This window comes from Balaenoptera ricei, chromosome 4, assembly GCF_028023285.1.
Source record: "Balaenoptera ricei isolate mBalRic1 chromosome 4, mBalRic1.hap2, whole genome shotgun sequence".
Taxonomy (NCBI): Eukaryota; Metazoa; Chordata; class Mammalia; order Artiodactyla; family Balaenopteridae; genus Balaenoptera; species Balaenoptera ricei.
Genome location: NC_082642.1, coordinates 112,531,622 through 112,546,704, shown reverse-complemented (window position 1 = coordinate 112,546,704; position 15,083 = coordinate 112,531,622). Strand labels below are relative to the sequence as shown.

The window sequence follows — 15,083 nt, the reverse complement described above, 5'->3', positions numbered from 1 at the left end:
GGGCAAAGAGAAGATACAATGGTAAGGGGCATAAGGGAACTTTCAAGGCACACAACAATGCTCTATTTCACTGAGATATTGGTTGCATATGTTACATTAGTCAAAGCTCATCCAATTATACACCTAAGATCTGTGCAGCCTGCTTTATATAATTGTATCTCAGTTAATATCAAAAATAAACAAGTAAGTTAAAATTCTGCTAAAGATTATGGAGAGTGGCATTTATCCCTTTTTCTTTCATTGAAACCTACGGCGTGTGGGAGAATCAACAAAGCAAGATTTTGGTACTGCCTCAAACCCTACAAACTATGAAGCACACTTAACACATACCGTTAAGTCTAAAGCAACATGGGAGCAAGGTAAAGCTGACACATTTGCCACTTCAAATCTCAAACAGGATGTAGATTTTCCAAAAGTTAAGTATCACTATCTTAAGGAACACATGCAACTAGAGTGGGAAACTAGTCATAGGAAAAGAAAATATGTCTCTGAGGAAGCCTTGTTTCACTCAGTGGATAGAGAGAAATAGGAGAAAATAAGCCATTACTTCTCAGGAGAAGGAGATTGCTGAAATGAAAAGGAGTTAAGGAAAGAGAAGACGGCAGGTTATATAACATAGAGACTTAATACCAAAAGAGCTCTCTGGGGACTTCCCTGGTGGCACAGTGGTTAACAATCCGCCTGCCAATGTAGGGGACATGGGTTCGAGCCTGGTCCGGGAAGATCCCACATGCCACGGAGCAACTACTAAGTCCATGTGCAACAACTACTGAGCCTGCGCTCTAGAGCCCACGAACCACAACTACTGAGCCCTCATGCCACAACTACTGAAGCCCACATGCCTAGAGCCCATGCTCCACAACAAGAGAAGCCACTGCAGTGAGAAGCACACACACTGCAACAAAGAGTAGCCCCCACTCACTGCAACTGGAGAAAGCCCGCACATAGCAACGAAGACCCAACGCAGCCAAAAATAAATAAATAAAATAAATAAATTTATTTTTAAAAAAAGAGCTCTCTGGTGATCCACGTCTGCCTCTTGAAGGCCAAATACTAAAGGAAGATTATATGACCCAAGGGTAAAGGAAAAAACACATTTAGTAAGATACTTCTTAAGAAAACAAACCCAACAAAAAGCATCCATCTACTTCCAAGAGACTGTGTGTGTGTGTGTGTGTGTGTGTGTGTGTGTGTGTGTGTATTTAAAATGATATATATATCTTATTTTTACTCCATTCAGTATTCTAAAACATAAAGTAAAATATATAAATGCAGATATAAAATTTTCTTAAAATAATGTATTTTGGGGACTTCCTTGGTGGTCCAGTCGTTAAGAATCTGCCTTCCAATGCAGGGGAAGCAGGTTCAATCCCTGGTCCAGGAACTAAGATCCCACATGCCATGGGGCAAGTAAGCCTACGCGCTGCAACTACTGAGCCACGTGTCACAACCAGAGAGCCCACGGACCGCAACGAAAGATTCCACCAAAACTCAGACCCAATGCAACCAAAAATAAAGAAATAAATATTTTTAAAAAAGAAAGCTTAAAAAAATAATAATGTATTTTTTTTCTTCTACTGGCAACAATTTTACTGCCTGATAATATCCAGTACTAGTAAACCTGTAGAAATATGGGAGCTCTCAATGGTGGCAATATAAATTGGTGCAAATCTTCTGTGAGACAATTTTGCAATATTCATTAAAATTTAATATACAAACTTCCTTAGACCCAGTAATCCCACTCAAAAATGGTTCCCTGTTTACGAAAAATGAAGGTCTTGCAATATTGTTTCTGTCAGCAAAACTCCAGAAACAACCAAATTGTCTAATATCAGTGTACTAAGTGAATAAATTATTGTATATAGTATATTTTTGGAGTATTGCAAAGCCAATAAAAAATGCATAAAAGAGATAGATCTAAATGTGTTAAAATAGAATAAAAAAATTTAACAATATTACTAACTAAAAACAGCAAAACACAGAACAAGATGTATTTCATGATCCCTCTTAAGCAATGATCAAAAAATAATATAGAGTCGTATGGGGGCAATATGCTTTCTTTTCCTTGAAAGGAATGAAAAAAAAAACTGTCAGTAGTGACTGCATTTAGGAAATAGCCCCATTTATTATTTCCCTTTTTTGTACCCTGTATAAAAAGCAAATGCAAAAAAAAAAAAAAAAAAAAAAAAGCAAATGCATTATTTAATTATTAAATTTTTAAATAATGTTAGGGAATTCCTTGGCGGTCTAGTGCTTAGGACTCCGTGCTTTCACTGCTGAGGGCATGTGTTCAATCCCTGGTCAGGGAACTAAGATCCTGCAAGCCATGCAGCGTGGCCAAAATAAATAAATATATAAATAATGTTAAAGCAACTAATACTAACAACAAATCTTTCCTCTGAGAACAAGTTATAATAAATGGTTAATTTTTCTTGTCTGTAACATAAAAACACATATATTCAAGGTGACTTAAAGTCTGTTATCCTAAAATTCTCCTGTTATAAGCTGAACTGTCTCTGCCAAAATTCATATGTTGACGTCCTAACCTTTAATATGACTGTATGTGGCGATAGGGCCTTTACATAGGTAATGAAGTTTAAATGAGGTCATAAGGGTGGGACCCTAATCCTATAAGACTAGTGTCCTTATAAGAAGAGGAAGAAACTCCAGGGATGTGGGTGCACAGAAAAGAGACCATATGAGGACACAGCAAGAAGATAGCCATCTGTAAGCCAAGTAAAGAGGTCTTAGTGAAATGAACCCTGCCAGCACCTTGATTTGGACTTCCAGCCTCCAGACCTGTGATAAAATAACTTTCTGTTGTTTAAGTCATCTGACCTGTGGTCTTTTGTTATGTTAGCCCTAGTAGACTAATACGTATATCCTCAAACGGAGAATTAGAAAATCTTAGAAAAATTCTATTTTTAAAACCTTGACCATGAGTTGTGCCAGTCAAGAAAAAAAAACTTATAAAGTGCTATCTTAAGCTTTATCCATGAGAACTCAATAGTAATACTTAATAGTGATAAAATTAGTCCAGATTTATAATCAGGATATCTTTTAGGATATAGTTGTGTTGGGCTGGGATGAATTGGGAGATTGAGATTGACATCTGGGTCAATCTATTTCATACGCCGCTGCGTATGAAATAGATAACTAGTGAGGACCTGCTGTATAGCACAGGGAACTCTACTTGGTGCTCTGTGGTGACCTGGATGGGAGGAAATCCAAAAGGGAGGGGATATGTGTATACATATGGCTGGTTCACTTTGCTGTGCAGCAGGAGCTAGCACAACATTGTAAAGCAACTGTACCCCAATAAAAAATAAATATTTTTAAAAAAAAATATATATATATATATACACACACACATATAGTTGTGTCACCCTTTAAGATGTACCCTCTCAAACTTACAAAACGGAGAAAAGAGCAAAGGATTCTAATAAGCTTAATATTCTCATAAATTTAAAATACAATATATATTACAATAATGAGATTTAAATTCATGAAGGAAACAACCATGCATAATAAGATGTTCTTAGATTTAAACTGAAAAAGACCCTAACCTCAAAGCATCACTTCAACATCTGCCAGAAATAAATTTAAAACCTGCAATTAGAAAACAAAAAAAAGGACATATAAGAAAATAAAAATTCAGCTTTATTAAATTATTTTAACCATACCAAGTAACACCACATACTTAAAAGGAAATAGTTTTTATTTACCCCCTGCAAAGAAAGATCCCAGCGTTCTGAGCTTCTGAGTTTGGACAGTGGTGACTTAACACAAACATCCTCTGGTTTTGCATTTAACATCTTTTTTATCTGAAACCAGAATGAGAAAATAACCAGTTTAACTGAAATATAAATAAGAGCTGAATAAGCTAACAGAACCATTATATTACTTGCATTAATATTTCGGTATTAGTTTTAAAGAGTGATAAATTCAGTGCTTGGTTTATAGGCAGTCGAATATAATTTTATAAAAAGCCTCTCTCATTCAGTAAAAAAGTAGATAAAGTATCACAATAACTTTTTTTTTTTTAACATCCTTATTGCAGGATATTTGCTTTACATTCTTGTGTTACTTTCTGCTATAAAACAAAGTGATCAGCTATACGTATACATATCCCCTCCCACCTTGTGTCTCCCTCCCACCCTCCCTATCCCACCTGTCTAGGTGGTCACAATGCACCGAGCTGGTCTCCCTGTGCTATGCGGTTGCTTCCGACTAGCTGTCTATTTTACATTTGGTAGTGTATATATGTCAACGCCACTCTCTCACTTCGTCCCAGCTTACGCTTCCCCTTCCGTGTCCCCAAATCCATTCTCTACGTCTGTCTTTTTTCCTGTCCTGCCCCTAGGCTCTTCAGAACCTTTTTTTCTTAAACTTTCTATATATACGTGTTAGCATACAATATTTGTTTTTCTCTTTCTGACTTACTTCACTCTGTATGACAGACTCTAGGTCCATCAACCTCACTACAAATAACTCAATTTCGTTTCTTTTTACAGCCAAGTATTATTCTATTGTGTATATGTGCCACATCTTCTTCATCCATTCATCTGTCTATGGACACTTAGGTTTCTTCCAGGTCCTGGCTATTGTAAATAGAGCTACAATGAAGATTGTGGTACATGACTCTTTTTGAATTATGGTTTTCTCAGGGTATATGCCCAGTAGCAGGACTGCTGGGTCATATGGTAGTTCTATTTTTAGTTTTTTAAGGAACCTCCATACTGTTCTCCATATTGGCTGTATCAATTTACATTCCCACCAACAGTGCAGGAGGGTTCCCTTTTCTCCACACCCTCTCCAGCATTTATTGTTTGTAGATTTTTTGATGATAGCCATTCTGACTGGTGTGAGGTGATACCTCATTGTAGTTTTGATTTGCATTTCTCTAATGATTAGTGATGTTGAGCATCCTTTCATGTGTTTGTTGACAATCGGTATACATTCTAAGGAAAAATGTGTATTTAGGTCTTCCGCCCATTTTTGGATTGCTTTGTTTGTTTTTTTGATATTGAGCTGCATGAGCTGCTTATAAATCTTGGAGATTAATCCTTTGTCAGCTGCTTCATTTGCAAATATTTTCTCCCATTCTGAGGGTTGTCTTTTCGTCTTGTTTACGGTTTCCTTTGCTGTGCAAAAGCTTTTAAGTTTCATTAGGTCCCATTTGTTTATTTTTGTTTTTATTTCCATTACTCTATGCAGTGGGTCAAAAAGGATCTTGCTGTGATTTAAGTCATAGAGTGTTCTATGTTTTCCTCTAAGAGTTTTATACTGTCTGGCCTTACATTTAGGTCTTTAATCCATTTTCAGTTTATTTTTGTGAACAGTGTTAGGGAGTGTTCTAATTTCATTCCTTTACATGTAGCTGTCCAGTTATCCCAGCACCACTTATTGAAGAGGCTGTCTTTTCTCCACTGTATATTCTTGCCTCCTTTATCAAAGATAAGGTGACCATATGTGTGTGGCTTTATCTCCGGGCTTTCTATCCTGTTCCACTGATTTATATTTGTTTTTCTGCCAGTACCATACTGTCTTAATTACTGTAGCTTTGTAGTATACTCTGAAGGCAGGGAGCCTGATTCCTCCAGCTCCGTTTTTCTTTCTCAAGATTGCTTTGGCTATTCGGGGTCTTTTGTGTTTCCATACAAATTGTGAAATTTTTTGTTCTAGTTCTGTGAAAAATGCCATTGGCAGTTGTTGGGTTTTTTTTTAATTTATTATTTATTTATTTATTTTTGCTGTGTTGGGTCTTCGTTTCTATGCGAGAGCTTTTTCTACTTGCGGTGAGCGGGGGCCATTCTTCATCGCGGTGCGCGGGCCTCTCACTGTTGCGGCCTCTCTTGTTGTGGAGCACAGGCTCCAGACGCGCAGGCTCAGTAGTTGTGGCTCACGGGCCTAGTTGCTCTGCAGCATGTGGGATCTTCCCAGACGAGGGCTCGATCCCGTGTCCCCTGCACTGGCAGGCAGACTCTCAACCACTGCGCCACCAGGGAAGCCTCCATTGGCAGTTTGATAGGGATTGCACTGAATCTGTAAATTGCTTTGGGTAGTATAGTCATTTTCACAATGTTGATTATTCCAATCCAAGAACATGATATATCTCTCCATCTGTTCGTATCATCTTTAATTTCTTTTATCAGTGTCTTACAGATTTCTGCATACAGATCTTTTTTCTCCTTAGGTAGGTATGTTCCTAGGTATTTTATTCTTTTTGTTGCAATGGTAAATGGGAGTGTTTCCTTAATTTCTCTTTCAGATTTATCATCATTAGTGTAAAGGAATGCAAGAGAGTTCTGTGCATTAATTTTGTATCCTGCTACATTACCAAACTCACTGATTAGCTCTAGTAGTTTTCTGGTAGCATATTTAGGACTCTCTATGTATATTATCATGTCATTTGCAAACAGTGACAGTTTTACTTCTTCTTTTCTGATTTGGATTCCTTTTATTTCTTTTTCTTCTCTGACTGCTGTGGCTGAAACTTCCAAAACTATGTTGAATAACAGTGGTGAGAGTAGGCAACCTTGTCTTCTTCCTGATCGTGGTGGAAATGGTTTCAGTTTTTCACCATTGAAAATGATGGTGGCTGTTGGTTTGTCATATATAGCCTTTATTATGTTGAGGTAGGTTCCCTCTATGCCTACTTTCTGGAGGGGTTTTATCATAAATCACTGTTGAATTTTGTGGGAAGCTTTTTCTGCATCTATTGAGATGATCATATGGTTTTTATCCTTCAGTTGGTTAATATGGTGTATCACCTTGATGGATTTGCATATATTGAAGAATCCTTGCATTGCTGGGATAAACCCCACTTGATCATGGTGTATGATCCTTTTAATGAGCTGTTGGATTCTGTTTGCTAGTATTCTGTTGAGGATTTTTGCATCTATGTTCATCTGTGATATAGGCCTGTAGTTTGATTTTTTTGGGGACACCTTTGTCTGGTTGTGGTATCAAGGTGATGGTGGCCTCGTAGAATGAGTTTGGGAGTGTTCCTCCCTCTGCTATATTTTGGAAGAGTTTGAGAAGGATAGGTGTTAGCTCTTCTCCAAATGTTTGATAGAATTCACCTGTGAAGCCATCTGGTCCTGTGCCTTTGTTTGTTGGAAGATTTTTAATCACAGTTTCAATTTCAGTGCTTGTGATTGGTCTGTTCATATTTTCTATTTCTTCCTGGTTCAGTCTCAGAAGATTGTGTTTTCTAAGAATTTGTCCATTTCTTCCAGGTTGTGCATTTTACTGGCATATGGTTGCTTGTAGTAATCTCATGATCCTTTGTATTTCTACAGTGCCAGTTGTTAGTTCTCCTTTTTCATTTCTAATCCTATTGATTTGAGTCGTCTCCCATTTTTGCTTGATGAGTCTGGCTAATGGTTTATCAATTTTGTTCATCTTCTCAAAGAATCAGCTTTTAGTTTTATTGATCTTTGCTATCATTTCCTTCATTTCTTTTTCATTCATTTCGGATCTGATCTTTACGATTTCTTTCCTTCTGCTAACTTTGGGGGTTTTTTGTTCTTCTTTCTCCAATTGCTTTAGGTGTAAGGTTAGCTTGTTTATTTGAGATGTTTCTTGTTTCTTGAGGTAGGACTGTATTGCTATAAACTTCCCTCTTAGAACTGCTTTTTCTGCATCCCATAGGTTTTGGGTCGTCATGTTTTCATTGTCATTTGTGTCTAGGTATTTTGTGATTTCCTCTTTGATTTCTTCACTGATCTCTTGGTTATTTAGTAGTGTATTGTTTAGCTTCGATGTGTTTGTATTTTTTACAGATTTTTTCCTGTAACTGATATCTAGTCTTATAGCATTGTGGTTGAAAAAGATACTTAACATGATTTCAATTTTCTTAAACTTACCAAGGTTTGATTTGTGACCCAAGATGTGATCTATCCTGGAGAATGTTCCATGAGCACTTGAGAAGAAAGTGTATTCTGTTGTTTTCGGATGTAATGTCCTATAAGTATCAATTAAGTCCATCTTGTTTAATGTATCATTTAAACCTTATGTTTCATTTATTTTCATTTTGGATGATCTGACCATTAGTGAAAGTAGGGTGTTAAAGTCCCCTACTATGATTGTGTTAGTGTCGATTTCCCCTCTTATGGCTGTTAGCATTTGCCTTATGTATTGAGGTGCTCCTATGTTGGGTGCATAAATATTTACAGTTGTTATATCTTCTTCTTGGATTGATCCCTTGATCATTATGCAGTGTCCTTCTTTGTCTCTTGTAATAGTCTTTATTTTAAAGTCTATTTTGTCTGATATGAGAATTGCTACTCCAGCTTTCTTTTGATTTCCATTTGCATGGAATATCTTTTTCCATCCCCTCCCTTTCAGTCTGTATGTGTCCCTAGGTCTGAACTGGGTCTCTTGTAGACAACATATATACAGTTCTTGTTTTTGTATCCATTCAGCCAGTCTATGTCTTTTGGTTGGAGCATTTAATCCATTTACATTTAACGTAGTTATTGATATTTATGTTCCTATTACCATTTTCTTAATTGTTTTGGGTTTGTTTTTGTAGGTCTTTTCCTTCTCTTGTGTTTCCTGCCTAGAGAAGTTCCTTTAGCATTTGTTGTAAAGCTGGTTTGGTGGTGCTGAATTCTCTGAGCTTTTGCTTGTCTGTAAAGGTTTTAATTTCTCTGTCAAATCTGAATGAGATCCTTGCTGGGTAGAGTAGTCTTGGTTGTAGGTTTTCCCCTTCATCACTTAAAATATGTCCTGCCACTCCCTTCTGGCTTGCAGAGTTTCTGCTGAAAGATCAGCTGTTAACCTTATGGGGATTCCCTTGTATGTTACTTGTTGTATTTCCCTTGCTGCTTTTAATATTTGTTCTTTGTATTTAATTTTTGATAGTTTGATTAATATGTGTCTTGGTGTGTTTCTCCTTGGATTTATCCTGTATGGGAATCTCTGCATTTCCTGGAGTTGACTGACTATTTCCTTTCCCATATTAGGGAAGTTTTCAACTATAATCTCTTCAAATATTTTCTCAGTCCCTTTCTTTTTCTCTTCTTCTTCTGGGACCCCTATATTTTGAATGTTGGTGCGTTTAATGTTGTCCCAGAGGTCTCTGAGACTGTCCTCAATTCTTTTCATTTTTTTTTTCTTTATTCTGCTCTGCAGTAGTTATTTCCACTATTTTATCTTCCAGGTCACTTATCCGTTCTTCTGCCTCAGTTATTCTGCTATCGATTCCTTCTAGAGAATTTTTAATTTCATTTATTGTGGTGTTCATCATTGTTTGTTTGCTCTTTAGTTCTTCTAGGTCCTTGTTAAACGTTTCTCGTATTTCCTCCATTCTATTTCCAAGATTTTGAATTATCTTTTCTATCATTACTCTGAATTCTTTTTCAGGTAGACTGCCTATTTCCTCTTCATTGGTTTGGTCTGGTGGGTTTTTACCTTGCTCCTTCATCTGCTGTGTGTTTGTCTGTCTTCTCATTTTGCTTAACTTACTGTGTTTGGGGTCTCCTTTTCGCAGGCTGCAAGTTCATAGTTCCTGTTGTTTTTGGTATCTGCCCCAGTAGGTTAAGGTTGGTTCAGTGGGTTGTGTAGGCTTCCTGGTGGAGGGGACTGGTGCCTGTGTTCTGGTGGATTAGGCTGCATCTCATCTTTCCGGTGGACAGGACCGCATCCAGTGGTGTGTTTTGGGGTGTCTGTGAACTTACTATGATTTTAGGCAGCCTCTCTGCTAATGGGTGGGGCTGTGTTCCTGTCTTGCTAGTTGTTTGGCACAGGGTGTCCAGCACTGTAGCTTGCTGGTCGTTGAGTGGAGCTGGCTCGTAGTGTTGAGATGGAGATCTCTGGGAGAGCTTTCACTGTTTGATATTACGTGGGGCTGGGAGGTCTCTGGTGGGCCAATATCCTGAACTCGGCTCTCCCACCTCAGAGGCTCAGGTCTGACACCCGGCCGGAGTACCAAGACCCTGTCAGCCACGCAGCTCAGAAGAAAAAGGAGAGGAAGAAAGGGAGAGAGGGAGGGAGGGAGGGAGGAAGGGAGGGAGGGAGGGATGAAAGGAAGGAAGGAAGGAAGGGAGGAAGGAGGAAAAAAATAGAAAATAAAATAATTAAAATAAAAATTTTAAAAATATTAAAAAGAAAAAAAAAAAGAAAAGAAAGAAGAGTAACCAAACCAAAAACAAATCCACCAATGATAACAAGCGTGAAAAACTGCACCCAAAAAAATCCAAAAATCCGACAGAACCCTAGGACAAATTGTAAAAGCAAAGCTATACAGACAAAAATCACAGAAAGCATACACATACACACTCACAAAAAGAGAAAAAGGAAAAAAAAAAATATATATATATATATATAAAAAGGAAGAGAGCAACCAATCAATGAACAGATCTACCCATGATAATAAGCTCTAAATACTAAACTAAGATAAACATAAATCCAGAAACAAATTAGATGCAGAAAGCAAACCCCAAGTCTACAGTTGCTCCCAAAGTCCATCACCTCAGTTTTGGGATGATTCATTGTCTATTCAGGTATTCCAGAGATGCAGGGTACATCAAGTTGATTGTGGAGATTTAATCTGCTGCTCCTGCCCAGAGGTGCAAGTTCCATCCCTATCCTTTTGTCTCGATTTTTCCTTTTTTCTTTTGCCCTACCCAGGTACGTGGGGAGTTTCTTGCCTTTTGGGAGGTCTGAAGTCTTCTGCTAGCGTTCAGTAGGTGTTCTGTAAGAGTTGCTCCACATGTAGATGTATTTTTGATGTATCTGTTGGGAGGAAGGTGATCTCCACGTCTTACTCCTCTGCCATCTTGAAGGTTCCCCCAAAAATAACTTCTTAACTATTCTTACTTTCAGTTTCTTCCCCTTCTAATCTTTCAAACACTATCCCCAGAGGTCTCTAACACACAAATCTCATTATGGTTACAATCTTAAAATACAACAATAGGGCCCATTACTTATATATAAAACTCTTAACAATCTGGGCTCTTTGACATCATCCACATATCACAAACTCTACACCCCAACCCCATTGAGTTTGCTCAACCTTCTTCAAGCATACGTCTCTACACCTCTGTACGTACTGCTCCTTCAACCTAGAATGCTCTTCCCTCTATTTCTCCCCTGTTAAATACCTCAGATTCTGCACAAAATTATTCTCTTATCCACACAGTCAACACTCCCACACCAAGGCGTTCCTTTCTCTGGGTGTTAGTACTTGGTAATTTGTATTAACACATATCATACTATAATTATTTGTCTACATGTCTGTCTTCTTCTCCAGACTGTGGAGGTCCTTAAAGAGAGTACCCTTAGTCACCTTTACATCTCCAAAGTGTATGGCTCATGATACACTGAATAAACAAATGAATGGATGGATATAGTGTAGCCACAAGTTTGAAATCATTTGTTTAGAACTTAAAATAATTTAACTTTCACATTATAAATGATGGTTAAGCATCAAGTTCAGCTTATTACATAACATATAATAAGCACTGTATCAACTACAACCAGTGACAACGATAAAATGACTTCAATGACAGTAAAGCATAAGTTAGGAAGATAAAATAAATGTGAAGAAAGGGTATCTGAACACTTTTATTTCATTAGTACCCTGGAGTTAATCCTCCTGGGCATCAGTAACATGTTAATTATTTATATTTAATTTATATAAAAAGTACCTCTTTATAATTCTTCATCTGCAAAAACAACATTATCTCTAAATCAATCATTTCCTTTATATTCTTAATTAGGGAACAACAGTTGTTTTTTCAGGGAGTAAGACAAGGGCTTCATGCTGTTCACACCCATGGATCCTTTGTGAGTAGGATATTTAGCCTACATTAGATACTGTGGCATACTGTATTTTCCAATGATGGCCATATCAATATTCTACAACCACATGCTCTTCTTACAATGTGATACTGACCAGTTCTCCAACATCAGGTGCAGTCTATGTTCCTTCCCCTTGAATCTGGGTAGGCCTATGACTTCCAAGCCTAGATCATAAAAAGCATTATGTATAGCTACACTGCTTCAGCCTAGCTTTCATTATCAATATTTGTGTGTTTTCCCTTCCTTCCTCCTTCTTTTTTTCCGTCTCTCTCTGTCTCTCAGTATACATGCCTTGGGAGCCCTAAGCCATAGGTTAAAAAAATCTTGGATACCCTGAAGCTGCTGTGCTGCAAAGATCTCATGAGAAGGCTAAAAAGAACAGATATATACCAAGATACATGAGGCTTCCAAACACAGGTATCAAGATAAGTGAGTGAGTGATCCTTTAAGATGATTCCAGGCCTCAGCCCCCAAGCAAACCTAGCTAACTCCAAATGAAACCAAGAAAAGCTATCTCCAATTGAACCCTGCCCAGACAGCAGATTCATGAGACAAATAAGTTTAAACCACTAAGTTTGGGGATAATCTGTTACACAGCCCTAGTAATAACCTAAAAAGATACCAAGTTCAAACTTGAAGGAGAGCAGCTGGTATTTTTAAAAGAGTTGGGTATAGGTGTTGAGTATTTTGTAAAAATAAAAGACTGCTGATGTCTTCTGTGGAAGATTTTATATTCTTTTTTTACAGTAATTAGTTTTTATTATTTTACCTGTGAGTGGATTAGACTCAATGTTAATAAATTATTTACCCTAATAAATATTCATGTATACTTCCATTAGGATGGACACAAAATATAATTTACCCTATCTTCAAAAAAAGGAGCTCTCTACTTCCCCTAAAAGTATAAACATATGAAATCTGGAAATTTATTAAAACTCTAAACAAGCATCAAAAGGTTTGAAAATCAAAGTACTGTAGACCCTTGAACAATTCAGGAGTTGGGGCACCGACCCCTGCACAATTGAAAATTTGAGTAACTTTATAATCAGCCTTATGTATCCATAGTTCCACATCCTCAGGTTCAACCAACCACAGATCGTGTAGTACTACAGTATTTATTTTCAAAACCTCTGTGTATAAGTGGACTGAAGCAGTTCAAATCCATTGTGTTCAAGGACCAACTGTATATACATACAAACATTTATGAACAGGAACATAGACTATATATTATTTATAGTATAGAAAAAATAGAAACAATGATAATAAAAGAACACAAATAAAATTACTGTAAAGACAAATAATGAGATACTATACAGTAGTTATTAAAATACATGTTCCAGAATAACAAATGATATAAGAAATTATTTCCAATATAAGTAATAAAGAAAATCGTATCTTCACAATGATCTCTCTTTTATCAGGCAAAAAAAAAAAAAAATCCATGTATGGAAAACAAATGTGAAAGGATACACACAAAAATGTTTACCAGTGACTAGCTCTGAATGCTAATATAAGGAGTGATTTTTATTTTCATTTTTGTGTTTTCCTACAGTTTCCAAATGTTTTATTTTTTAATAGGAATACCATGCAACCATTAAAAGCAAGAAAAAATAAACATTTAAAGCTCCAGAAAAACCTCTGCTGCAGCTTCCTGGTCAATAAATTACAGATCTAAATCTCTCGGTCTAATATTGTATATGCGTGGCAAGCAGATTTTAGGTACAACTAACTACTCTGTCAAATTTTTCTACACTCACTTTTTTCTTAATGATTAAATCATAAAAATGTCTGTCTCTTTACAACAATCTGATCTATTCTTTGACAAATTTTAATCATGATCTCAATTGTGTACAATCAACAGAGCTTCTAAGCCACTAATGATTCTGCAAAGCCTATATTATAATTCCATTACAAGAATCAGAACGGACTCCTAATACTTTCAAATATTTTCAATACTCTCCTAATACTTTAAAGATCAAAATTTAATCCTTTAAGGCAAAATAGGGTTCTAAACCCCCTTCCCTTCAAGTTATACTTAAATACATTGATAGAACTCTAACAACTTCCCAAAAACAAAGCTCAAGAACATTCATTTTATTTTACTTACTAATGTTTAAATGTAACACTAAACAAGCCTTTCAGCAAATCAATTCACACAGTCACTCTGAGGTTCATTTTATACCTAATTCATTACAGTATGCCCTCAAAAAGAGAATGCTATCAAAAGAAGATAATGGGGGGGGGGGGGTGAATACGCTGGATTCTATCGACAAGTTATGCATTGCTAACATATGCTTCTTACAAGATGAAATGATCTCTGCCATATTCTTAATACAGAACTTCAGAACCTTAATCACTTATCTCTTCAGATACTACATAGATGTAGAACTATTATTTAGGGAAAATTTGGGGTCTGCTCAAAGATATGCCTATGACTTACCAAAGAAGAATGAAAGTCTTGGTTTTTAGTTTTCAGTATCAACCTCCTCATTTAAAAAGCCAAAGACTATGGACCTCCCCATTAGCAGAATTCAAAGTGTTCACACTCTTACTCTACATCTATCCAGAGATATAAGCCTTGAGTTAATCTAGTTCCAGCACCTATCAAAAGGCCAGGAATACTTAGTAGATAATGATGTTCCAAAGATTTAGCTACAAGGATAATAACTGCAGTACAATTTATAATTTTTTAATTGAAAACAATTCAAAAATATAATGACAGGATAGTGGTTAAATTAAATGTGATACATCCCTACAGTGGAATATAATGCAGTCATTGAAAATGTTTACCCCTGCTTCCCTGGTACTTATGCTTAGTATAGTGTCCAGTACATGTTAAGCACCCAATAAGTATCTACTGAGCAATGCTTTAAACTTGATTTCAGAAAATGTTTATAATACATAGTTAAGTAGAAAAAATAAATTATAAAATAGTATTTTGTGGTTTTCAACCATTAATATTTAAATATTTGTTTATTATAGATAGATTATACAGCTATGCAGACAAATTAGTAGGATATACACTTAAGTGTTAATTTTAACTGTGTCCAGGTGGTATTCTTTTTGTTCAACTGAATTTTCTAATTTCTTCACAACAATCTAGTATTGATTTAGAAATATTTTTTTAAAACACTTAAACTCAAAATATATCAGAGTCTTGTCCCTATAACAATCAAAACTTTAATCCTTTCAGTGATTTATTTCCCTAGCTGCCTTGAGAGAAAAAGCAATAATATTAACTGCTAACAAGAATTTAATATGCCAATATTCTA

At 36.4% G+C, this 15,083-nt stretch overlaps 1 protein-coding gene across 9 annotated transcripts in view; it reads right to left on the bottom strand.

The window, feature by feature from the left end:
* SENP7 (SUMO specific peptidase 7) overlaps positions 1-15,083 on the bottom strand; it is a 149,564-nt gene that overhangs the window by 115,695 nt on the left and 18,786 nt on the right. For 5 of the 9 annotated variants that reach the window (XM_059921236.1, XM_059921237.1, XM_059921242.1 and 2 more), the window contains exon 3: positions 3,726-3,824. The exons of 2 other annotated variants lie outside the window; for them this stretch is intronic. In XM_059921236.1, coding sequence (XP_059777219.1) covers positions 3,726-3,824 — 99 coding nt within the window. Of the gene's footprint in view, positions 1-3,725; positions 3,825-9,686; positions 9,812-11,905; positions 11,976-15,083 lie in introns of those variants that run through there. 2 more of the 9 variants (XM_059921241.1, XM_059921244.1) reach the window with 2 other exon arrangements.